Genomic DNA, 27,005 nt, shown 5'->3' with positions numbered 1-27,005 from the left:
TTTTAAACAACTACATTCTTGCCTTAAATACTTTTAAAATTACATTTCATGACACAATAACAGTAATATCTTGAAAATTATCCTAATAAATGGTGGTTGAACTCAACCAATGCTGCGTGAACTCAACCAATCAGGATGTTTAGCGCCCAAGTCCCGCCCCCAAAGTTCCGGAACTTTGAAAAAGTACCACCTCGCCAGCAGGGACTTTCTGAGGGGCATTTTTTTACCCGGAACTTTATTTAGTTCCTGGTTCCTGCGGTGGAAACACACCAAGTACCAGGCCAAAGTCCCTAGTTCCTGGGTAAAGTTCCTGCGGTGGAAACGTGGCAGAAGATGGCAAACTGACCCCAGATCCCCAGTGAATGTCTTCACCCATAACCCCTCCCACTCATGTTTCAGTCCAACATCTGCCACCTGGCTGTTTCTACGGCAACTGACCAGACCACCTTCAGCAAGCACACCTGAGAGAAGGAGAGAGGAGAAGACAAGATACCAGACTCTGCCAGGTAATTTAACTTTCTTTTTTTCTCTTTTTTTTATATATATTTTAATATATATTTAAAATATATTTTAAGAAATATTTATTATACATTATGCTGTTATGTTAACATTAATAGCCTGTATGTTTTAGTGTGCGCATGCAGTGCATGCAGCCTTCAATATTTTAAACCTTATTTAAATATTTTTTTATGTAAAAAAAAGATAAAATATATATATATATAATTATTATGATTACTTTTCATTTTTTTCAACGGTTTAACATTTGGAAAAATCCATTATTTTATTAAAAATCATACTTTTCTGTACCAAATGTAAAAAAAAATACTCTATAATATACAATTTTTTTGCTAAATTTTTATTTTTAAAAGGTTAAGATATTTAAAACATTAATGTGCAAAATATGTAATCTTTGTTTTTGTTATTTGTATAGTTTTGATTTAAATAGTATGGTTTATATGAATGTAACTTAATATGACTTTGATTAATACAACTTTAAATTAAGTCATTTTTTTTTATTATTTTTCGAATTATATTTTAGGAAATTTAGGAAAGTTTAGATTTTAGTGTGCACATACAGTGGACTTAAAGACATAATTTTCTAGTTTTATCTAAGTTTTATTTAAAAAAAAATCTATTCCATTAATTTTACTAAGTGAAGTTGTTGTTTTTGACTAAATGTCTGGTTTAAAATTTTGAAATGATAAAAGTATGAATGTGCAAATTATGTTATTATTGTATTTTTGGATCCATCCATCCATTATCCAGACAGCTTATCCTCTGCAGGATAGGTGTATTGTTGAATTTCAAAATTAAATTATAAATTTTTTCGTTATTTTAGTTATTATATGTATTTTGGTACTTTACATCAGTTTGTTGAGTGTTGTTTTCTGCGTATGTACTCTAGGATGGGGTACGATCTAGAACGTTTTGTAGGCTATGTGAACGAGGGTCTGTTGTGCTGTGTGTGTCGGGACGTCTTAGAAGATCCTTTGCAGGCTCCTGTGAACATGCTTTCTGCAGCTCCTGCATTCAGGGATGGCTCGTCCACCATAACACCTGTCCAGAGGACCACTTGCCTTTAGACATCTCACATCTACGCCCGCTGTTCAGGTAACACAGATGTATTAAATACCTTGCAGACAATCACTTAAGATAACCTGATCGTTAATGCCATTTATTTTATTGACTTATAAATACATGTGTATAGTGTTACAGATACATGAGAAATGATTTATCAAGGCTGCAGGTGAGGTGTGTATTCCGGCCACAAGGTTGTGAGGTCATATGCACTCTGGAGTCTGTTCATCGGCATGAGCAACAGTGTGATTATGCTTTGCTGAACTGCAGTAATGCAGGTACATATATACAAGCATATATCATTATATCTTGGTACCCACAATTTGTTGGCAGGGAACAGGTGGCCCATACACAGCAGCTACAGTCTCATTCATACATATGCAATACTAGTGCTTTTGTAACAGCAGATGAAAGAGAGTTGTAGCCGCAAGATAAAGCATCTAGAGTTGAGTGATCACATTTTTAATTATTAATGAGGGACCCCCTCAGGCAGCCAATGAGGTGAAACGTTTATGTGAGAGTTAAAACAATTGAGCTGTTCCGTCAGTAAGCTAAGCAGATTCTTGAACATAATACATATGTATTAGTTTTAGTAATCTTAATGCAACATTCCCTAATCCCGGAAATCTTTGTTTGTGTATGCATGTATATAAAAAGCAGGTGAGGAGTACCTATGCTATCGTTGTGGTAGGTGTACTGTGTTCTGTGTGTTGTGTGACTGCTGTGTCTTTTTCTTCAACAATAAACCTTTGCTTGCTGTGCCAACATTTTCCCTGGCTGCTCGAAGATGACACATTTAATTTATTTTATAATTTCATAAATTTGATTAAATTGTATCATTTTTATTCATGTGTAATTTCATATTTTTGAATGTGGTTTAAAAATGATTAATAATCATTTAATACTGTAATTATATATATGTATATATATATATATATATATATATATATATATATATATATATATATATACTGTATATAAATTTTTTATTCATTTACAAAGAAAATTGGCATTATTAGCTGGACATTATACAGTAATTATAATTAGATATAAAATAGAAAACAGTTATGTAAAATTGAACAATATTTACTGTATTTTTGATTAAATAATCAAACTGATCTAACCCCAAACCTTTTTTTTGTCATTTATTTAGATTAATATTTAGGTTCATCATTTTTAAATGTTTAGTTTTCACATTTAATATTTGAAAAAAAGAAATGTTATACTTTTTTAAAACATGTCCATTTTTATTTATCTTTTTCAAATGTTATGTTTACTTCCTAAAAAGAAGAGGCAATTATAGCTGGAAATTATATTAGTTCTACAATGAACTCAAAGAGTCACAAATTCATAAACACTTTTGCTGTAAAGTGTTGGCATATATGTCAATCATGTATATAAGATTACTGACTGATTTGTAATTATTGACCCATTCTCACTGATCCTGGCAAGACTATCATATCATTCTCACAATTTCAACAAATCCTGAACTAGATCATTTTACCTAGGACTGTCCTTATTGTTCAGCCCTGCCTGGGTTTCCTCTATTTTTGAGGTTTAATGTTCAGTTTTCTTTTGCGGTGGCATTCAGGCTGCCCAGTTCAGGAGTAGCGGCGCTCTCTGGAAGCTCATCTGTGTGTGTGTGAATACAGCAGTAGAGTCTGTGCAAGCGGCTGTGGATACACAATCCTAAACACAGAGGAGGACCAACAAAACTGTGTGTCGGAGCTACGAGCTGAGCTGGATATGCTCAGGGAAAAACATCTGCTCAAGTCATACTGACTGTCACCACGTAAATGTTTTTTTGAAGCTTGAAAAATGCCAGCGCGTTTGTTACAGGGCAGAATTAGACTGCAAAGTCGAACAGTGCGACAAGAAAAGGAATCTCGCTTGGATATCCAAAGACGACACATGGTGCAGAAGGAGAGTCTGCTGAGGAGTGAAATGGACAAACTGAAGGTACCATACTTTTCACATCAGCAGGGTTTTGTATGTGTAGCGAGTTACTGACAGGTGTGTGTGTGTCTTTGTGCAAAGGGCCAGCTGTCAAGAGTCATGTCAGATGTCCGCGTTCTGCTGGGTGCAGAGAGAGTGCGCAGACAAGAGCTGGAGAAGGCGGAGCTTCTTGAACTTTTTAAAAAGGAGGGGCTCAGACCAGCCACGCCCTCTGAAGCAGCACCGCCCCCTGCTGAGGTGCAGAGAAAGCTGAGCCCAAGAAGCCTAGCTTTGGACTGCATCAAAAGAAAGAATAGAGAGGTGACAGTCATCTGAGGAAACTGCTTTTCACAGCAGAACTTTAAGGAAGAAGGAATGTCACATGATGCCAATAAAAAAAAAAACACTAACTGGAACTCATCATCTGAATGAAGCCCCATTATTGCAGTTCCTCTGGGTGAACCGAATCACTGCTACGAGATTGGCTATGTTCTATGATTTATCCAAATTGTGTAGACTTTTTTGACCAGTTTTCTATTATTTTTTTTTTACTTTTATAGGCTTTTCCTATTTAAAAGTACATGCATTCTGTTAAATCCGTTGATATTACAACAGTTTTGACAAGGTAGACTGTGGATTTCTATATAAAAATACACTCAAAAACATATACTCACAAGAATTTAATCATATTTAACGGTTTTAAAAATGAGAGAAACACAAAACATGACAATGATATACACAATATCATCCGATGGTTGCAACAGATACAGCAGATCCACATCCTGATTGGTCCTTTAGAGCCTGACGGCTGAGTCTGCTTTGCTCCAGGAAGGGTTTAGCGAGTGAATGAGCGGACGTGACGGCCCCGTCCGCCTCCACTTCCTCCACTGTTGAACTTCCCTTGACCACGACCACCACCACTTACTCCACCTCCTCCTACACTAACACCACCACTCAGCCAGGACAGGCCCGTCCCTCTGCCTCTGGTGGCTCTGTCCCGAGGAGCCAATCGGTAAGCACCTGAAGAGTTGGGACAGAGGGGTCAGGAACTGTTTGACATGTAGATGTAGGGTGAGCTAAAGAGCTTGTAAAAACAGTTTATTCATTACAGAAATATTTTACACATTTAATGATGAGTAAGAAGTCATCTCTGAGGGACACATCCAGCAGGTGGCAGTATCACTTATTTACATTTATCACACCAGTTTAAAATAGCAACTCACCAATATGATTTTTTAAACCGGTAATGTTGAAAGAGAAATAACTGTATTGTTGTTATTACTGTTAAATGTAAAAATGATAATATATATATAAAAAGCAACTTTTATATTTTATTTAAATTTCATACTTTTAAGAAAAATTTTTTTTTACATTATATAAGGGTAAGATAGAGGTTTAAGATAGAGGTTGAACAATAGATTTAATTTAATAGCCAATGCCTAAAGAGAATATAATTGAATTGATTATTATTATTATTTATTATGTTTACATTTTTATATTACATACATAGCCATAAGAAAATAACTAAATTATGATTACTGTTACATCTGATCAAAATAGTTGAAAACTAACCAATTATAACTTAAATCTGGAATCTGATGGTACAAAAATAATTAAAATATTGAGCAAATTGCCTTTAAAGTTGTCCAACTTAAGTTCTTTGCAATGCATATTACTAATCAAAAATTCAGTATATATATTTACAGTAGAATATTAACAAAATATCTGAACATGATCTTTACTTAAAATCCTAATGATTTTTGGCATAAAAGAAAAAAAGTGATAATTTTGACCCATACAATGTATTGTTTGCCACTGCTACAAAAATACCCTTGCTACTAATGACTGGTTTTGTGCTCCAGGGTCACACACACATACACACACACACATATATCTTCTGCCCACCAACCCTGCATTTATTTGATCCAAAAAACAGCAAAAGCAGTAATATTGTGAAATATTTTTTTCTATGTAAAACAACTGCTTTCTATCAGTTTTCTTTTTGATGAATAGAAAGATCCAAAGATCAGCATTTATCTGAAATAAAAAGCTTTTGCAGCATTATACACTATACCATTCAAAAGCTTGGAGTCAGTATAATTCTTTATTTATTTATTGGGAAAGAAATTATAGAAATTAATTATTTTATTAAGCAATGATGCTTTAAATTTATCAAAAGTGATGATAAAGACATTAATAATATTACAAATGTTTATTTTTCAAATAATGTTGTTCTTCTGGAATTACTATTCAAAGAAACGTGAAAAAAATCTACCGTATTTTCCTGACTATAAGTCGCACTTTTTTTCATAGTTTGGCTGGTCCTGCGACTTATAGTCAGGTGCGACTTTTTTATCAAAATTAATTTGACATGAACCGAGAGAAATGAACCAAGAGAAAACATTACCATTTACAGCCGCGAGAGGGCGCTCTATGCTGCTCTGTGCTCCTGTAGTCTACACTGAGCAGCATAGAGCGCCCTCTCGCGGCTGTAAACGGTAATGTTTTCTCTTGGTGCTTGGTTCTAAATAAATGTGACTTATAGTCCAGTGCGACTTATATATGTTTTTTTTCCCTCGTCATGACGTATTTTTGGACTGATGCGACTTATAGTCCGAAAAATACGGTACTCGGTTTTTTTTAATAATAATAATAATAAATGTTTTTTGAGCAGCAAATCAGAACAGAATGATTTCTGAAGGATCATGTGCCTGGAGTAATTATGCTAGAAATTCAGCTTTGAAATCACAGAAATAGATTACATTTTAAATTATATTCAAACCAGAAAACATAATTATTTTTTGGATCTTAAATGCAGGCTTGGTGAGCAGAAGAGACTTCTTAAAAAAACACCTGACTGATAGTGTGTGTGTGTAACATTTCAAAAAGCCTACCTGTAGGTGGCTGTCTGGATGGTAACGGTCGAGTGAAGTTGTTTTGCCCTCCACGAGGATCACTGTAAGTCCCTCTGTGAGTGTCAGCGGTCACTGGAGTGCTCCAAGTGGAACCACGACCACCCTCACGACGAGGGTAGTTACCTAAAACAAACAAATTATTTTGATGAATGGGTCAAGAGTATATATATATATATATATATATATATATATATATATATATATTTGCTAAATCAAACATATATGTGTACCAGCAAGCAGCACACTCTTGGGGGCTGGTGGAGTGAAGAAGCGGGCGTGACTCTGGAAGCCCCTCCCTCTGGTTCCTCCAGTAAACAAGCCTCTAGTTGGTGGCTTGGCTCCTCCTCCTTTTGGTGGGCGTTTGGGCAGGGTCAGACCAGTGGGTTGACCCACGTCCTTGAACTCTGCAGCAAGAAAATCATCTACATGCATGGAAGGAGGTCGACTGGTGTTCTGCTTGCGCTGGCGGAAAATGTCATGTGGTCGAGAGAGCTGGCCAAAAGCACCACGACCCCGACCCCGAGGGGCCGGCATGAAATGAGCTCTTTTCGCAGGCTCCACATAATCTGGATTCCCACTGCAAACAAAAACAATTATTTGTAGCTATATAGAGTTCATACATTCAAGGAAGAGTAGTAACCCCAGACCAGAATTGTAAGCAGACACATTGTGTACCTGGATGTGATGAAGGTCTCATGTTTGTGTTTGCCCAGTCTGAAGCCTTTGGGGGGTTTGCTGTGTCCTGGGGAAGAGGGTTCACTGAGGAACGAACGTTCTACCTCTGCCTTTAGGTCTAGATCTGGACAACACTGCTGGGCCAGTGCAACTAGGTCTACTTTCACCTGCAACACATACATTAACAATGCTCACACAAAACACTACACATAACAACATTAAGAGCATTTTATACTTTTATAATTTATTAATAATACAGACTAATAAATGTATTGTCGCCATAATAATTCTGCATTCTAAAATTTGTATAAGGAAACAAAAATGTGTTACCATAAACTGTAACTTGTACGTTGCTCTCCAATTGCTTAATTATATATTTCAATCACAAATATATTTATCGTTCCCGCAAACACGTCTCACCATGTCAACTTCTGTCTCCATCTCATCTGACTGGAATGGAGAGAACCACAGGGCCTTCAACTGCTCATCCAAGACATCCGAGAGAACGAAAACAGTCCTGAATGTAGATAACCAGTTAGTGAGGGGAAAAAAGAGAATGTAACATTTAGGCATTCAAGTATTTTCATTTAATACTAAGCATGTGCAAAACTACATATTTAGAATATTAACGAATCCACTTAGACACATTCAGTTGGGGCATTTAATTAAATAAGAAGAATTTTTTTTTGCATTCAACTAGATCACACACAACAGAAGTAGAATAGCAAGCAGGTTTCTCAAGTTGAATTTAAAGGGGTCATATGATGCTGCTAAAAAGAAAATTATTTGGTGTAATGAAATGTGTTTATGCGGTTTAAGGTAAAAATAACACATTATTTTCCACATTATGTACATTATTGTTTCTCCTCTATGCCCGCCTTCTAAAACGCGTCAATTTTTACAAGACTCATCGGTCTGAAAAGCGAGGTGTGCTGTGATTGGCCAGCTATCCAGTGCGTTGTGATTAACCGAATACCTCAAGCGTGTGACGGAAATGTAACGCTTCCTGTTATTCATTTCTCACTCAGTGCTACCTAATCATATTGTGTGTTATGCCTTAACACCGTTATCTCTGTGAAGGCCCTTACAGTACCGTTGTTGCTTCTGCCCTGTTCTCAGCACAGCCTACGTTAGTACTGGCCAGATATGGAAATTTTGTATACCTGTCTTTAAGATGCTCATTGGTTTATCTCCACCTATCAGCTGCGAGCACGCCTAACAAGTATCGCTATTGGTTGGGAATTGTGTGTGTTATATCTTCGTTGAGTGTGTAACTTGTACAGGCTGCTCGTAGCCTCTCTCATGGTGGGATTGAATATCGAACGGAGAAATATCTCTGTGATGTCGCGGCCTTGAGTGAGCGAAGTGTGTGAGCCTAGGCGGCGGATTCTATGAAGGGGTGTCCATTGGGCTTGCGGCAATCACATGTGACGACCCCAGGCTGGACTCCTCTTCGTTCATGGTGAAAGCCGATCCTGCGATCCACAGTGCAAAGTTGATGTATTTCCTCAGTAACCAGCACGGATCCCCATATGTAACCATGCCTCATGTTGAAGTTCTGCTCGACACCAACAAGTATTCTAAACTTAACAGGTTTAACTAAACAAGTCTTTTATATCGCAACTCACTTGACTCAATTCACACACAAGTGTTATTTTAATGTTACTGAGATACTGTTATATATTATATTTTAGCACATCAAATTAAATGAAAATGAGAAAGCGGCCTTGGCACTGAAATGTTAATTTTTTAATATATAATATTTTATTTAAATTCACGTTTATTTCAAGTAATATTTCAAAGTTTTAGTTTTTTATGGATTTCGTTAACTCTAAAAAAAAAACCCAGTCATATACACAATTACTCTCTCTGTCTGTACTACCTGTGGTTGAACTGTGTCTGAAGGGGTTCTGGTGCAGGTAGAGTGGGCTCTGCTTCAGGCTCTGCATTAGTTGGGGCATCTCCAGAACTTTCAATAATCTGTCGCAGTCCAGCCACATTCTCCAGCAGAGTCTCCAAAGACTCATCCTCCTTACAGAGCTTCTGCACACATGGGGATACGAGAGAGTAGGACAAGATAAATGTGTGTCTCTCTTCATTCAGGCTATAGGGCACAGCTTAATTATGATATATAACCTAAGCTGCCACATGTACCATGATGTGTTTCTCCAGTTCTGATAAAGGATGTTCCCCTGAGTCCTCCTTCCACTGCAGCAGCTGCTTCATGTCGCTCACACTAAGAGCTAAAGAGCGACTGTCTATGTCTTCATCCTATGTAGCATAAAGAATATGTATTATTAACATATACACGCATGCATGCATACAAGCACAAATGTACTGATTCTATGGTGGGCCTACCATGGCTTCACTGTTCAGAATCTGTCTCAAAAAGTCAAACAGGGCTGAGAGGAGCTCGGTTAACTCTTTGTTGAAGGACGTGGTTTCCCTGCGGATCAGAGAGGAAATGGCCAAGCTGTGTTTCTTCAGAGAGCTGGAACACAAACACAAGAACATTAACCCACAAATATCACGCATAAAAACATTTTCATCTTTCATATTACTGTAAAGAAGCCTAGGGATGCTTTGATAATTATTTTCACTTAATGACCGATAACCGATAAATATGAAAATCCTATACTATTTTGTCTAAATAAATAAATATAAAACATAAAAATGAAAATAATTTTAAATGGTAAAAAAAAGAGAGAAGATTGCATTTAACTGTTTAACAAAAAAAAAAAAAAAAAAAAAAAAAAAGAGGAAAATGAGCAAACAATTAAAAATTCTATATTAACCATAACATTTTAAAAATTCTCCAATAATGACGTCAAACGCATTGTGATACCTTTTCAGGTGATAGAGACCATAGTCATGCTCAGTGAGAAACATCATGGTTCGCAGACATGTGAGCTGGAGTGTGTAGCTGCTGTGTGCATTTCCCAACACTTCCAGCATCCCGTCACATATGCATGTCATCATGTCTCTGGTCGGCAGTGCGTTGGCCAGCTGCTCTACCTCAGACACCGAGGCTTCACCCGAGCCACTCACGACCAGTGACACGTCCTGGTCACACAGTGACAGAAGGATGGTAGCCGTCAATTCAGCATTCTGCTGTGCTGACAGTGCAGCGTCTGCAGGTAGGATAAGCATGGCAACCATTGAGGGAAGAAGTTCAGACAGTTTGTCCTCCACTTTCCCATCACTCCGGCCCTCATTGCGTGCAGATCCACCCAGTAGAGCCAACATGGCTGATTTGCAAGCCCGTTGAGATCCCAGTGAGTCGAGGAGAGCTAGTAACCTCATCAGGCGTGAGCCAGCTGCCTCCCTAAACACACAACACAGTCCATTTGAGCTGTCTGGAATATAAACACCAGTCAAGCTAACCCATTTAAAAGTATCTAGGCTTAATCAGTTATCACTAGACCTAGGGACCTCATAATTATTTTTTTATTATATGTTGGTGATTTAATTTAATTAACTGCATATAGCTAAAAATATCCCCCAACAAGAGGTCCACAGCTGAATTACAGGAAGTCTGCCAGATATGTCGCACATTCTAATTGCAACTCCTACATTTGTAAATTACTATTTTTAATAATATAATATTTAATAACAATAAATATTTATAATTCTGAAAATTCTGTCATTAATTACTGTCATTCCAAACCTGTTAGATATTTGTTCATCTTCGAAACACAAATTAAGATATTTTTGATTAAATCTGAGAGCTCGATTTTTAACATAATCAGTGTTTTTACGTTTAGGAGAAAGTGCATTCGTCGTGGTACTCTTCAAAAAGGTGGAAGACGTTACCTTTGGGAGAAAAATTGTTAAATTGTGTTATTTTTGTTTTCGTTGTGCACAAAAAGTATTCTCGTAGCTTCACAAAATAGAAGTTGAGCCACTGATGTCACATGGACTGTTTTATCGAAGTCCTTGCTACGTTTCTGGGTCTGGGAACATATTAGTTCTGTCGCTGTCAATGCAGGGTCAGAAAGTTGTCAGATTTAATCAAAAATATCTTAATTTGTGCTCTGAAGATTAACAAGGGTCTCACGTGTTTGGAACGACATGAGGGTGAGTAATTAATAACAGAATTTTCATTTGAGGGTGAACTACCTCTTTAAGTCATTAAATACATCATTAACTATGTTTTTATAACATTTAGATAAGAAATATATGTGTATATAAAAATGTTTTATAAATGTTTAATTATAAATGCTAAAATAAAATAAAAAAAGTGTTATTTTTATGTTCATGTGTATAAATATAAATGTATAATTGTTCTTGAAATCTTATTAAAACAAATCTACAAGCTATTAACAAACTGCCCTTAATATGACGACTGTGTCTTACTGTTGCATTTCCTCCTGCAGCTGCTCCAACAATGTCCTCATCACCAGAGTCGCAGTGGGGGCAGCAAGATCACAGAGCTGCACACACACGCGGCGGAGCATGGAGAGCAGCGGCGGACAGCTGTTGACACACACGCACCTCAACACTTCCTGTAATACTCGAGCCTGAGCGTGTAAGTGAACACTCCACAACTTTCTCGTGTTCATCGCAACCCCGATGTCTTGCACAGATAGTGCCTAAAAGAGATAAAGAGAGATGGAAAGAGTAAATTAAATAAACTATTTTCTAGAAATACCTCCTGGTAATTAACAAAACAGTTATGGAAGCATAAATTAGCTGCCTGTGTTTTGAAATCATCCTCATGTTAGTAGTTTTGTCCAAATTTGTCTAAAAAGTGTCTAGTCAGGCTGGCAGATCACAAGGGTTTGGATCAGAGCTCCTGTTTGTATGACAATCAGCAGCAAGCAGCGACAGGTACTTGTAGCCGCTAGCGTGTTCAGTTACCTGAGTGGTCTGCATGGGCAGAGGTAGAGGAAGCAGTTCTGACAGCAGACTAAGGCTGCTGTAGATGTTCTCTGGAGCAGCCAGTACAGAGTTCAACACTTCCCTCAGCATCAGAGACCAGCTGTTTCCAGCCACAGTCTCCTCTGAACCCGTCATCTGTTGGCTAACAGCATGTGTGAATGTTAACAGTATCTCGGTCACGTCTCCCTGGATACGCAGCTCCTCTGCATCCAGGCGACCGGTTGTTGGGGTGGAGCAGAGGATCTTGTGAAGGGCGACACAGACGGAGGGCACACGCACGTCACGGAACTCACAGGTTCCACCGCACAGTAGCTCTGTCAGCATGGCTCGGATGAGTCTCAGCGAGCAGGAAGCCACTGACAGCATCATGAGTCTCTGCGCTGTGGGTGCCATTGGACCATGTAGTCGCCATGGCAGCAGCAGCAGCGATGTAAGCTTTTGGAGGACTTTAATAAAAGTGTCCATGCCCTCTGCACTGAAGAGTGCTATGATGGCCTGGTTCCACTTCAAGTCTTTCTGCTGGCCTGCAGATACACAATGATTCACATAAGTTAACATTTTTATTGGTAATCAATAGGTTTCAGCAGTCAATAATACCAGTGCTAAATGAAACAATTTGAGAATGCAGCAAAGCAGATAATCTACTGAACATTTCTTTAAAATTAAAATGTATTCATTTAAATATTTGCAACACTTTTTTATTTATTTAAGTATTTATCAAAATATAAATGACAGGATTTATATTTAAATTGGATTAATTATAAGAATATAATAGATAATGTCTAAAATTAGGTGCATTTATACTGCAAAGCCTAGATAGATAGATAGACTAAAACTTTTTGTTTGTTTAGTATCTATTTAAGACAAGCCAAGTTAAAAGTAAGGCATACAATATGTTTACATGTACCTGGCACAGTGGTTGGAGGGCAGGCAATGTGACACAACACTCTGAGAGCGGTTACAAGACCCACCCCATCTGCTGTCATCAAGTTCTCCAGATTCTGACAAAGAAACAGCAACGTTTCAATGCTACACCATATTTAATAATTGTATGATGCCTTGAACATTTGAGCATATGAGTGGAGTAGTTAGTTTTGTTTTATGGGAGATCAAATTGTTGTGTTTGTTCTTGTTCTTGTTGAAACTTAAACCATCAGTGCTTTAATGTCTTGATCAATGCCTAACATTAAATTAGCATACATGATTTAACTCATTCTCTATAATCTTAAACCCCTTTAAAATGCCATATTATGTGGTTGATAACCTCACCTGCTTTATGTAGTCAATAAGTGTAGGAATACCACTGATATCAAAGTGTAATTTTTCAAGTGGCTCCAACCACTTAGAAAGCTCTGAAAAACACATTTTATCATAGAGGTCAGATGTGATGGCACTTACATTTATCAAAATTATTAAATGGCTTTTAGGGCCTTGGAAAAAATTGATCACAGAACTGCTTTTTAATAGATCACAGAACTGAAGGTTTGACTGATATTGAAGTGTTTGGTGGGCTGCAAAAGAGTAGCAGTCTCACCTTGAAGCTTGGCATTGTTTTCATCCGCTTTGGAAACATTAAGTAGTTGAGCGGCATAGTGCTCCATCATCCGGAGATCACCTGATGTCTGAATCACCAGCAGTACAAGCATACAGGCATAGTTATATGTTACAGACTTCCTTGCTTTTCCTTCCCTGTATGAGAGAGTTAGAGGAAATCAGCAAGAGAACAAGTCACGTAAGAAGACACAGTACATTAAGTGAAAATGACTATGGAGTGCCTCAGGGTTCTGTATTTGGCAAATCTGTGTTTACTAACAACCTATCTACTACATGGTGTCAAGAAACATTCAACGCAAACACATAATATTCTTATACCTCATTATATAGATTGCCAAAATATACACTCTGGCAGATCAGCTATTTTTAAAACCCTGTTTATATACAACAGGTGTATTAGCATATTCTCACCCTTGGCCCTCTTTGGCATGGAATTCCACCAGGTTGACCAGACAGCTGAGGTTGTTATCCAAGCTAAAAGCATGTGCGACAGCATTTCGGCCTGTGCTGCTAAAACTAATGAGATACAGGCTGTGAAGTGTTGCCAGAACTCCTGGATTATCGCCATCTTCAAGCTCTGCCCCGCTCAGCTCAGCAACACCCTGTAGTGCATGTAGAGTCTGCATAAGCCACACCCAAAAACCATCATCCATCGAACCCTCTGCCCCTGCAGAAGCATCTTCACCCTCACCCTCTGAAAGGGGCGTCAGCAGAGCCAAGTGAGAGGGTGGGGTCAGGTTAGTAAGAGGTGTGAGGAGACGAAGCAGCAAATTGGTGGTTTCGTGTTGGCTAAGGAGGAAGAGGAGGCCCTGCTGGGACTGTGATAGGAAACGCATCAGTTCTCTGACAGCATGCAGGACTCCGATGTGGGCACATGTAGCTGGATACGACAGAACAACTGCCAGGGATTCCAGAAGGTGACAAGCATGCATGTATCTGTAAAATAATAGGGTAAATAATAAAATGCAATATTAAAGAGTTGCTAAATATTTGAACAAAAGGGGTAAATAACATAGCTGAGTACACATTAAAAATAAATTAAAAATTATTATATTTAAACTTAAAGGGATAGTTCACCCAAAAATATTATTATTAATTACTCATTAAGGACTTTATTGTTGAATAAAGTCGTTATTTTTGTTTTCTTTGCACACAAAAAGTATTCTCATAGCTTCGTAAAATTATGGTTGAACCCCTTACCGATGTTATTGCTATGTTTCTGGACCTTGATTGTGGTAGTACCCTCTCTATGAGAGGGTCAGAAAAGCTCTATTTGTTTTTATCAAAAATATCTTAATTTGTGTTCTAAAGATGAATAAAGGTCTTACGGGTTTGGAACAACATGAGGGTTAGTAATTAATGACAGAATTTTCATTTTCTGGGTGAACTATCCCTTTAATAACAATTAATATTGACTATATATATAATAGAAACCACAAATTTTCATCATAAATAAACAAGACAATAGATTTGTAGCCATATGGTCCTGACCTGTACAGTGTTGGATAGGGATCATCACGCTCTGGTGGCCCAGTGATTCGAGCACTGGTGGGAAAAGCTTTCCCAGGAGGCTGTACCATACAGTGAGGTGCTGTCTCCAGCAGGTGGAGCAGTTCTTCCAGAAGACCTTGCAGCCTTTCCAGGTCACCTTCTGACAAAGAAGCAGATTCCAGCAAGGTATCAATGTCCATTGGGCTTTCCCGCTCTACCTCCTGGGTTTCCATCTCCCTCTCATCTCCTTCCCTCTCAGTGCTTTCTCTGTCTCTCTCTCCAGCTTCTCTCTCACTCTCGATACCCTCTCGCTCACCCACCTCCCCTACTGTGTTATGGCGTTCAGCCCAAATGCTGGCTGTTTTCTGCAGGTCAGTCAAAACCTCATAAAAATGTCCCTTTTGTAAGATGGCTGCGCCAGCCATTGCGACACGCACGGTTTGGTCCAACAGAAACAGATCCAGCATACGCTGGTACCCACTCGTTCCATCATTGTCATGGTGACGGTCTCTGAGCAGGGCCTCCATACCCTGTGGCTCACTGATGATGCTGTCGAGGGAGCGCAGCACGTTGAGTTTCAGAGTGGATGAAACGTGTTCTGCAAACAGCAAGCCTAGGAGGCTGCCAACAATCCCTTTCTCCAGCAGATTCTGCACAGCCTGGGCACCACAGTCGGCCAAGGCAGAGGCCAGTTTGGTTCCTGCTTTGAGCTGGCGTAAGTTCAGCGCTATGGGCTGTGCCAGGGCAAAGTCCAAATTAAGAGCTTCACAGCTCCAGTCGACCAGCTGCTTCAACTTCTCACTCAGCCCATCAGGGTCCTTAATAGACAGGAAGCTCATCCCTTTTAGCAGAAAGGCAGGGATCTCCTCTAAGGCAGTTACCCATCCTGCACCTCGCTCTGCTCCCTGTCCCTCCCCCCAGGCCTCCAACATTTCTGATAGTTTTGCTGCAGACTCCGCCCACAATGAGCTTGAGTCCTCGGTGTCCACCGTCTTCAGGTGTTTTAGCTCTGCCTCAAAACGTGTAATGTGTGGCGGTGTGGAGTGCTGGAGGGGTCGGAGTTCACGCTCGTATGGATCATACTGAACGGTTGGTAGTGATGCAAGGTCTTCAGGTGTGTAGTCCAGGTCAAAGGCAGGCAGCTTGAAAGCCCCACTCTCCAAATCCTCCTCATCACTGGATATCTGCTCATATCCATCATCACCTGCGTACAATAGCAAAACATTTCAGACACAGAAAACACAACATCTGATACATTGTTATTGGCTCAGCAAATCTAGCAAGTTCAGTCTTGGGTCATTAGGGGGGCAATATTTGCAATTGTTTACCTTATGAGAGCATTATATGTGTGGGTATGTATGCATATATGTATTTATTTAATTGTTTCCAATAAAATAAATGATAAATACATACTTTTTTAATTTTTGTAAGTTAACAAATAGTTGCACATTTATATTTAATGAATTAAACAAATATACATAATAGATTTCTTCAATTTGATTTAGGGAGCATTTTTTGCCCTCAAACATGAAATATCTGGGTCATTCTTCCCCAGAGCACCTGGTTTATTCACCCTCACAAATACTGCAACTCCTCACCTTCTCCATCTTCATCTGTGACCTCCTCAACCACTTCATCTTCTTCAACATTTTCATCAGCCTCACTTCCTTCAGACTGCACATCCTCATCCTCCTCATCATCAGCCGGACCCTCATCATCCTCCTGCTCTGCGTCTGAGTAATTCTCATCTGCAGGAAGAGATCCTCGCTCAGGTGAGACAGGCTCCAGGTAATCATCACTCTGTTCTGTGCTCTCCACCTTTACTGGACCTAAACCAAAGACAACACAATAAAGGTCAGTGCTCAACATACAAATATATATATATATATATATATATATATATATATATATATATATATATATATATATATAAAATATACACATACATATACATAAAGTGCTGTCAATCAATTAAAAAATTTAACTAAAGCACACATTTTTTCTTAAATTAATTGCGATTAAGCCCACCTAACATTAAAGTAAAAAAAAAAAAAAAGTTAAATTGCAATAATTTCCAATTAAATTTTCAAACTAATGTAGAAACAACAAGGACAGTACCGGTATATTTGTAATATTTCTATAACAGCATTTTTTTATGACTAAATACTAATGATGTCTCTGTGAAAGATTTTTTCTCCAAATATTTAACCATTGACTAGCCATTCAACATGACAAGAGCTATCAAACTTAACATTTATTATACTACTTAAAATAACTTCCTTAAATACTTAAAATAAAAGTGAACTTCAAACAATGTTCACATAAACCCATTATAATTAATATCATATTTAGTTACCTGTGCCCTTCAGCAAGTAGGAAATATACAGAAATTGAATAAAGTTATTCTGACCCACTTCAGGTCTTAAAGTCTCTACTAATGAGTTGAATGGGGTGTGTTTACATGAGTGTGACAATGATGGAGTGCTCCTGGACAGTTAGGAAAACCAGTGTATTTCAGAGACATGTTCTTAAATGTGATTCATGTAACAAATACATATATATTATCCATCTCTCTCTATCTATAGTCGATCTGCTAATATCCGTCTTGTACTCAAACTGAGCGCTCTCTTCTCTCTGTCAATAAAAGACATCCCCCCTTATTGCTGATTGGCAACAAGTGTGTTTTGGGACTCGGTCAAAAAAAATCGCTTAGTGCACCTTTAACTGAAAACATAATTTAGACATTGCATGCTTGTAGTTTTTCATGCTTTGATATGAAATGATACAGGCTACAGCACATGCTGGTGCATTTGGGAATGTAATTGAAGAGCACATGCTATGAGCACAGTAGCATTTCCACGCTCTTTTGGCGAAACTGGAGCACGCATCTGAAAAGTCTTCTGTTTTATGTGGTTGTAAAAATGTTATGCATTTGAATAAATAATAGTTCTTGTCAAGAAAAATTAGACAGAAGCAGCAGTTATGAGTGGGGTGGACAACCATAGCTCTGCCCCGTGTTAACTGCATTAAATATTTTTTTCATCTGCATTAACTCACTAATTTTGATAGCACTGATATATTATATATATATATTTTTTATCAGCTTTTTGAGTTTTCTTCTCTTATATCTAATACTTAATCTTTTCTACACAGACATACACTGACCAGGTGTAGGTAGTGCCTCCTCGTCATCATCATCTGGAGGTGGTGGTCCTGGTGGTGTCCGTGGCCCCCTAGGTTGTGGTCTGGGTGGGCTGCCATTAAACTGTTCTTCATTCTCCCACTCTGCAATAGATTTACACACTCATGTTCAATGCTTGACATAATGACCACGTTATATATTTGTGTATATAATATTTGTGCTGACCAGTTTTAACGATCCGCTTGGATCCCAGCTGCTGCTGTTGGGGCAGAGGGGGTGGTGGAGGGGGCGGAGAGTCCCGCTCGTGGCTGTGGGGGCGCTCGGCTGTGCCATACACTGCCAACGTCAGGCATGTGTACCATCCACGCAGGACTAACCCATCTGTGTTTATCTTCAATAGCACAAAGACAAAATGAAAATTAGGACACGGTTCGAGACTCTTAAAGGGGAGGAGCAAAAAAATTGCTCAGTCCAAAACACAAATGAAGGATCATTTGTTTGCAAGCCACGTGAGTGTTGGAGCTGACAGCTTTAGTCATTAAAGAGGCATCTGCAAATACATCGTGGATTTCAGAAAATGCTTTTGAAGTATTCAAAGCCAAAGAAAGATGCTGTCAGTTGATGTGGAGAAACCAGAAACATACTGGTGAATGTGTGTAAGTTTTATACAGAAGTTTGATGCCGAGTTGTCATGAGGGGGTCTCTTACCTTCCCATTAGGCCTGAAGATGATTGATTTGTTCTCATCGTACTCGAGGCTAGTGCAAAACGAACACCAACTTCAGTGATTTGAACAATCCAAAAAGTACATGAATCTATTCAGCTAGAGATTTGTGAGACAGCGTACTGTATTTCTTGCTGAGCCTGTCCGACACAGATGTGCATGTGTGTGTGTGAGTTTATTTAGTACCTGCCCAACCTGTCAAACACCGGGGCGTTGGGTTTGGACACATTGTTGAAGAACAGGTCCAACTGGAATGCATGAGGGGCTGTTTCCCTGAAGATACACAGGAAGGGGCATTGTAACCGTCAAAACTTAAACTGAAACCCCTATTTGCCATCGGAAGCTATTTTCTGTCTATTCAAACTTCCTGTAAATCAGTTAGTTTGCAGGAATCATTTAAAAAATGCCTCTTTTTCTATACAGATTTAATGTCAATTTTATCATTTTAAAAGGACAGAATAAAGAATAGTGTTATGTAGTCTGGGCTATTAAAACAAACTTCCCTTTACTCTCATTGGCCTCTTAACAGGTATGGAGACAAGTGGGATGAGATCATGGGAAAAGCTCAGAGTGGTCAGAGAATAAGGGGTGTGGTGGATCTGGTTTTAAAGAAGGAACAAAAGGGATAACAGAAACCTTTTCCAATTTCCTCAAATGTCCTCCAGCCATTTCACTCCTGAGGACACCACAGAATTACTCACTGGAAAAGTTTGTACACACTATAAACATGGTAGAAGGCTTCTAGAAGCACTGTTAACTGTCATATTAGGTGTAGTGAATTTTTTGTTTTTTAAAGGGGATGAATTCAGATTTTCGGATTCAACTTTTCTTAACTTCTTTTATAACTGTTAGAATGTCAGCAGTCAAAAAATCATTTTGGATAAGTTGTCTCTAGATTCACCATACTGGTACTAAAAAAAACATTATAAACTTCTTGAAATAAAAAGCCTTCTCTAAATGACTAGCTGGCTGTTGGAGGACCAGTGAACCATCCTAACCCAAGATTGGTCATGTAATGTGGATGGCACAGACCAATAAGTAGCACCTGTGTAGAGGGATTCACTAGCTGTTGTGTGATTCTTTATAGACTATTTCATTTGTTGCTGTACTTTTAGACAAGAGTGTGTGTATGTTGTACTTTTGTATGTGAGTGTGTTTTCTCACCCAAACGCTCTGCTGTCAGGCAGGTTGCTGTGTGCTTTGATGCCAGGGGGAATGACTCGCACTTCTGTGATCAAGACGCCGTAAGGAAACCGCACAACGTCCACATTTGTCAACTTGTAATAAGACAGACATGGAAAAATGTTACGAAGCTTACTTATCAAGACATGGATAAATGTTATGACAGATAGACTGATACAAGGGCCCGACACACCCTGACTGAGCAGCCAAACAGAAAAACTGTCCGGCTTATTCATCTGTTAAAGTCTTGGAATTAGGATTCCTATGATTCATGGTATTTGAATACACAAAAGAATTCTCAGAAGTTCTAATTGAATCTAAAAATGGCTGAATGGTGTATATAGCCTAGTCTCTTCTTCAACAAACTGTCATAGGGCAACAGGCCTGTCCAACCTGTTTTTACAGAGCTGTTGGAATACACCTGTGGGGTTGCAGATCACTAACAAAACAAAAACACCAATCAAACAGATACATACATACACACCCTAACAAGACAAATTCCAGGACAAGAGATCTGTCTCCAGCCTTCACTAACAGGATACTATTTAAAACATTGGAAACAGGAGAAATTGCATGTAAAGCGATTCTCAGATAAAGGCTATAACTGTTGATAGCAATTTAAGATTATTTTAATCCATGCCAGGTAACTAGTTGAAACCTAAAAATGAGCTTTATATAGTAACAATTTTGTAAGTTTATGAGGCTGTATCTCTCATAATTTGAGCACACTGATTTAAACTTTTTTTTTTTTATCTTTGTGCTGTCAACGTTTAGTCATGATTAAAATTTTAGGGTACATTTCTGGAAGATACGATGATCAGCAGAAAAATCTGCACACGGTAATATGCAGACTTTACACTTCCTCAAAAAAATCTTTTACTTAATGCTTTATCAGGAGGCCGTAAAAAACAAGTGAAAAGTGCAAAGCATTTTCAAGACAAAAGCTCTTCCTCAGTGCTAGACAAAACATCAATATTCACCCTGGACGCGCATCTCATCAGTAAAAGCCGGTTCTGTGATTACTAGTATATCTTCATCCCATGCTTTCAGATGGAGCAGCATTTAATACACAGAGCCCTAGTTCACTGATAAGCTATGCAATATCGCATTTATAATCACAGGTGATTCATCCTCAATTATGAATGCGATATCACATAGCTTGTCAGTGATCTATGGCTCGGTGTATTAAATGCTGCTCCATCTGAAAGCACTCATTCTGACGGCACCCATTCACTGCAGAGGATCCACTGGTGAGCAAGTGATGCAGTGCTACATTTCTTTAAATCTGACCCAATAAAGAAAACTCATCTACATCTTCAGAAAATTTAGATTTTTAACTGAACTATTTCTTTACCAATAGAGAAGTTAAGCCACATTCACAACTATAAGCGACTAGGGTTATGACAGTGAGAAAATTTTCCCACCGGTTAATCGATGTGTGACAACACCGGTAAAACCAGTTTCAACGTGGGGGCATGGGCATTCCCCTCTTTTCGAACTGAACTAAAGATTTTTATTACTATGGGGATGACAGTGGGGGTCAGTGCCACGGTGGGCAAGTGACATAACTGGTGTTGTGGCTTAAAGGGATAGTTCACCCAAAAATGGAAATTATGTAATTAATAACTCACCCTCATGTCGTTCCAAACCAGTAAGACCTCCATTTATCTTCGGAACACAGTTTAAGATATTTTAGATATAGTCAGAGAGCTCTCAGTCCCTCCATTGAAACAGTATACTGTGTGTACAGTATACTGTCCATTAGGGATGCACCAAATATTCGGCCACCGAAAGTTTTCGGCCGAAAATGGCCCAAAAGTATTTTTGGTTTTCAGCCGAAAGACTTTTATCACCGAAACAACACGGCCGTAATTTTGTGATGACGCAAACAGAAACCGCGACCTGCAAGTGCACCTGCATAGCGCAGACCACGAGCTCCCCACGACATTCACTTCACAACAGAGGGTTTTAATAGAGAACATTCTCTCTCTTCTTATTCCTTTATTCGCAGCACTAAAGCGTCTCCTAACAAAGAGATTGAGACGGACCACGAAGTGAAAAAGAAAAGTACAGTCTTATAGAGTCTGTTAGCACACGTCTCACTGAGATCTTTTCGGATCCTCTGCACTTCATCACGAATGTGCTTGATCCGCGTTATAAAGACCATTACTTGGATGCGGAAATAAGGCAGCGCGCATGAGAAATGATCCAGGCCGTGCTGGACGTGGAGAACGCGCGTGGAGACGGAGAAGCTCCAAGCGCAGGAGACAGATCAGAGAGCAGAAAAAAAGACTCGTCTCTGCACCAGATGAGGAACATGCACCCTCATTGTCTGATGTGTTCAGTGAAATTCTGCAAGAAAGTGCCTCAAATAATAATAATACGTTGGCTATTTTGTTCTTAGGCTACTATATATGTGACATATATATTATATATTATATATATATATAGACACACACACACACACACACATATACATACATAATATTAGATTGTAGCCATATTTCTGCTAGATTTTCTGCTAGATTTCTGCTTTAATTTGATAAAAATGTTTATTTATGCCCTGGCCCTATTTAAATACACTCTCTCAAATATTTCTCAAATGTCAGGCAGATGACAAGCTCAACTGCTCAACAGCTAGATGGTTATCTGTCTGAAGTCCCCATCCCCAGAAGTGATAACCCTCTTGCCTATACTGGAGAAGTAATGCACTTTCTAGTCCTACAGAGAAATAAATTCAAATGCACTTCACCTAAATGCACTTTGTTTTTATGAGAGAACAGTTCATTTTAAAACCTTTCTGCAGGCCTGTACATTAGGGTTGTGTCGATAGACGATAGTATCGTGTATCGACGATCGTCAGAGATATCGACATAAGCAGAATTCTCTGTCGATAATCAAGATGATATTATGATACTTTTCTTAAAGACTGATCACTTAACTTATAAAACACACTGTGTGGTGATGACGTAGAAGGACTACGTGAGAACCACCATGGATAATAAGTTCAATCTGCCGTCTTGTTATTATTTTCATGCACACCGCACTATAATGTGATGCATGCAAAATACATAGTTTTGGCCGTTACAAAGTCTCCATCCACAAACAGACGTACATCGTCTGCAGATATAAGGTATTTAATTGCACTTTAACAAGTAATCTAAACGGCCTATATACTGTATGTGCAATATATTAAACGAGCCCTCACTAACTGAGTTTAATGCCAAAGTTATGTTAGGATGCATCTCATTCTTGTTTCTGTGACGGTGCGTCAGACTCGTCATGAGGCGCGCGGTCCGGAGCGCTGTATGAGTGATGCATCAGTTCAATTCAACTTTACTACAAATATATCAACTTACCTGTTTTAAATACTTTATATTTAAATGTTTGTTTATGCCCAATATTAGTGTTAAACTGTTGGACTTGAAATTAAATCTGCTATTGATTTTCACCGTTGACTGATTTTGCAGAACATTTAGACTGATAACTTCCCTGCGCAGATGCAGACGTGCGATATGACAGTTGCATCCGACTATGTATGAACTAGCTGTTTTAAATACAGTATTTTTATATTAAACGTTAGTTAAATCAGTCAGTATGTTTGAAAGTATTATTTTTTGATTATTGGTGACTTCATAGGCTCTCTCTCTCTCGCACCTGCGCGGTTTAAAACACCCAATAGTTATGCTATGACAAGAACAAAGAGTCTCTCTCTTGCTCCACCCATGCATGATAATATGGTGTATCATCGATCTCATGGGCTGACGATATGACGATTTGAAAAATGACCATATCGCCCAACACTACTGTACATTATTATTTATTATACACATGAGTGGGATAAATTTTTAGTTTGAATTTTATTTTATACTGTGCATTGTTGCAATGTGCTTAATGAATATTTGCATAATTTGTAATTATGTATTTTTATGTTTTTTATAATTTATGTAATTGTAATTATCTTTGAAACTTTAATATTAATTTATGCAATTCCAATGTCTTAATTTTAGTAAAGTTAATACACGGTCATAGCAATAAATGCAATGGTACTAATAATTGGCATAATTTCTTTCGGTGTTTCGGTTTCGGTTTTCGGCCTTGGTTTTCTCTTTTTCGGTTTTTGGTTTCGGCCAAGAATTTTCATTTCGGTGCATCCCTACAGTCCATGTCCAGAAAGGTAAGAAAAACATCATCAAAGTAGTCCATGTGACATCAGAGGGTCAGTTAGAATTTTTTGAAGCATTGAAAATACATTTTGGTCCAAAAATAGCAAAAATTTGTCCAAAGACAGTTCAAAACAAAGCAGTTTGTGATATCCGGTTCGCGAACGAAACATTCGATGTAACCGGATCTTTTTGAACCAGTTCACCCCAGTTACGTCCATTTCGCTCTACGTAATGGCGTCATTGGCGATGATTGCAAGCCTTCGGTTTACCTGGGCTCATAACATTAGCACAGAATCAGTTCAGAATCAATCACCAAAAGAATAAGTTCAGTTCAGACGCTCTGTGTGTCGGTTTGCTTCACGTTGAATCACACATGCGCAGTATCATCATCTCCTCGGTTCTCGAATCGGACACGTCTGACAGAAACGGTTCTTGACTCGTGAACGAGTCATTATCTGGCTCGGCTCGGTGTTCATCTTCAGTTCTCTCTTCACAGCAGTTCAGTCAGTGTACTGTTGGAGTACATGAATTACTCCAGGAAATTGGTTTGTTTGAACTCAGAGGGAGTGTCAGCCACATTAAAAAAGTTAACAGCTTAAGTCATTAGCGGATTAATGCGTATTGGAGACGCGAACCGTTTAAAACGATTCAGTACGATTTGGTGAACTGGTTAAAAAAATTAGGTTACATCGAATGATTCGTTCGCGAACTGGATATGACAAACTGCTTTGTTTTTAACTGTCTTACAACAGACACGGAAGAGAAGACAATGCTGAATAAAGTCGTAGTTTTTGCTATTTTTGGACCAAAATGTATTTTCGATGCTTCAAAAAATTCTAACTGACCCTCTGATGTCACATGGACTACTCTGATGTTGTTTTTCTTACCTTTCTGGACATGGACAGTATACTGTTAACACAGCTTCAATGGCGGGACTAAGAGCTCTCGGACTAAATCTAAAATATCTTAAACGGTGTTCCAAATATAAACAGAGGTCCTACGGGTTTGGAACAACATGAGGGTAAGTTATTAATGACATAATTTTGCAAATTGGGCGAACTAACCCTTTAACACCGGTATCACCATTTACACCTTCTATCGCGGCAAGCCTACAGGCGACACGCAATACAAAGCGACACGATACCAGATTTCAATGGAGATGGATGGGGTGTGTCCAGCAACGTGACAAAGTTCAGAATCCTACAACTTTATGCAAATGAAGAGCAACTTTTGGGAGGGACAGCCAATAGGAAAGAAGTGTGATCGTTCTCCTCTCAGCTCAGCAGTGATGGAAATGAGGCTGATCCCTGCCATCATAAGGGGCGAACTCAACCAATAAGCGGGGTAAACAGCCGTTTAGGGGGCCCCCATCTGATATTGGCAAAAAATATTTGGCAAACGCTCCAGTGTTTATTTGTGTTCTGGAGAGCGTCAAATGTTTTATAAGTTGTGAAGAGGTAAATAAACTATAAACTATGAGTGTGAGAGACAGAGACAGAGAGAGAGAGCAAAGTAAGGGTTAGGTGTAAAAGAGCATGCTTAGTAGTTGTGTTGGGGTCCCATAGCTGACATTTGCTTAGGGCCCCCAAATTACTAATTCCGCCCTGGCCGTCTTCATTAACTTTTTCGTTTTTATGTAAATGTTTAATTTATATTATCTTTTGTCTTTTGCCTCCAAAATGTTTGTATTTAGCGGCAAGAAAACTGATTTGTCAACTTAAGAATGGCCAGCCCCCAGCAACATGCAGTGAAAAAAGTCACCTCTAGTGTGAATGCAGCTATACAGAATCATAAGACACAAAGAAAAAAAAAAAAGCTTTCACACAACCACAGCGGTTAAAAGAGCTCAAATAGATGCAATTCAAATATTAATCACTAGCTAAACGGTACATTGAATACACGGTGTTTCTGCTTTCCTATTGACCCCAACTCCACACACTTTAACCTCAGGCTACTTCTGTAGATTACAGACAGATCTTCTTGTTTACATGCACATGGGGTGCTGTCAGATAAACATGAACCAGGGGCATATCTGAACAGGCACCGGTTGATACCTTTACAACAATATATGAGCATCTTATTGTTAATTAATACATTAAAAAATGAATTATCGTCACAGTAACGTTACAATCTACTTGTTAAAAGCAACTGCACTTACGCGGTCAACAATAACAATATAACCACGAGTTTGCTTGCTCTGGGGAACAACTTAAACGTAATACAATAACGTCAAGTTAACGTAACTGTTTTAAATGAAGAATAACGGGTGTTATTATGCAAATGTTACTAACATATTTCATGAATTGAATATTTATGAATTACTGTGCTACTTAGCAAGCTAACGGTTTACAGCGCTCAGTGCGTTAAAACAATGGAAACTTTAAGAAAGCGAAAAAAAAAATATTTTAACATCTGATAGACTTTAGTGTCTGTATCATGCGGTTAAAAAGACACGGGTGGAGATGGAAAACTTCGCAAGATTACCTCTGCACTCTGATGCTTGAACGTATCTAAAAAGAGCAGCTCCATTGCAGAATCCCCCGCCATCTTTCTTGGTCACATTAGGACTTCCGGTAAAGAAAACACTTCCGGAGTTGAAGGCGAACGTCACAAACGTTGGTTGTGTTGTAAAATCAGTAGATTTTAGAAATAGCATTTTACATGTTCTTAAACATTTCAGTAAAGCCATAAACATACATCGTTTATTAATTATTAATTAGGCTACTAGGTTTAGATAATAGTTTTGTATATCACAACACATTG

General features: G+C 38.5%; 1 protein-coding gene and 1 pseudogene across 2 annotated transcripts; one reads left to right on the top strand and one right to left on the bottom strand.

The window, feature by feature from the left end:
- Positions 1–335: 335 nt before the first annotated feature.
- Positions 336–4,178, top strand: LOC132158483 (E3 ubiquitin-protein ligase NRDP1-like; annotated as a pseudogene).
- A 2-nt stretch (positions 4,179–4,180) lies between these two features.
- Positions 4,181–26,848, bottom strand: virma (vir like m6A methyltransferase associated). 2 transcript variants are annotated; one of them, XM_059567914.1, is made up of 23 exons: positions 26,727–26,848; positions 20,059–20,171; positions 19,081–19,167; positions 18,880–18,928; positions 18,397–18,562; positions 18,195–18,314; positions 16,628–16,858; positions 15,030–16,233; positions 13,950–14,474; positions 13,519–13,673; positions 13,254–13,336; positions 12,892–12,985; positions 11,964–12,508; positions 11,460–11,695; positions 9,949–10,428; positions 9,462–9,594; positions 9,258–9,374; positions 8,986–9,146; positions 7,524–7,620; positions 7,104–7,270; positions 6,659–7,005; positions 6,408–6,551; positions 4,181–4,533 (listed from the first exon to the last, which is right to left on the bottom strand). In XM_059567914.1, the coding sequence occupies exons 1-23, from the start codon at positions 26,787–26,789 to the stop codon at positions 4,349–4,351; spliced, it is 5,502 nt and encodes a 1,833-aa protein (XP_059423897.1). In that variant the 5' UTR covers positions 26,790–26,848; the 3' UTR covers positions 4,181–4,348. The 2 variants fall into 2 exon arrangements, with proteins under 2 accessions (XP_059423897.1, XP_059423898.1); XM_059567915.1 differs by having other exon boundaries at positions 8,986–9,143.
- Positions 26,849–27,005: the final 157 nt, after the last annotated feature.

The sequence above is a fragment of the Carassius carassius genome, chromosome 15, assembly GCF_963082965.1.
Source record: "Carassius carassius chromosome 15, fCarCar2.1, whole genome shotgun sequence".
NCBI lineage: Eukaryota > Metazoa > Chordata > Actinopteri > Cypriniformes > Cyprinidae > Carassius > Carassius carassius.
Note: the sequence above shows the minus strand (reverse complement) of the source record. Positions and strands in the feature narration are given on the sequence as shown.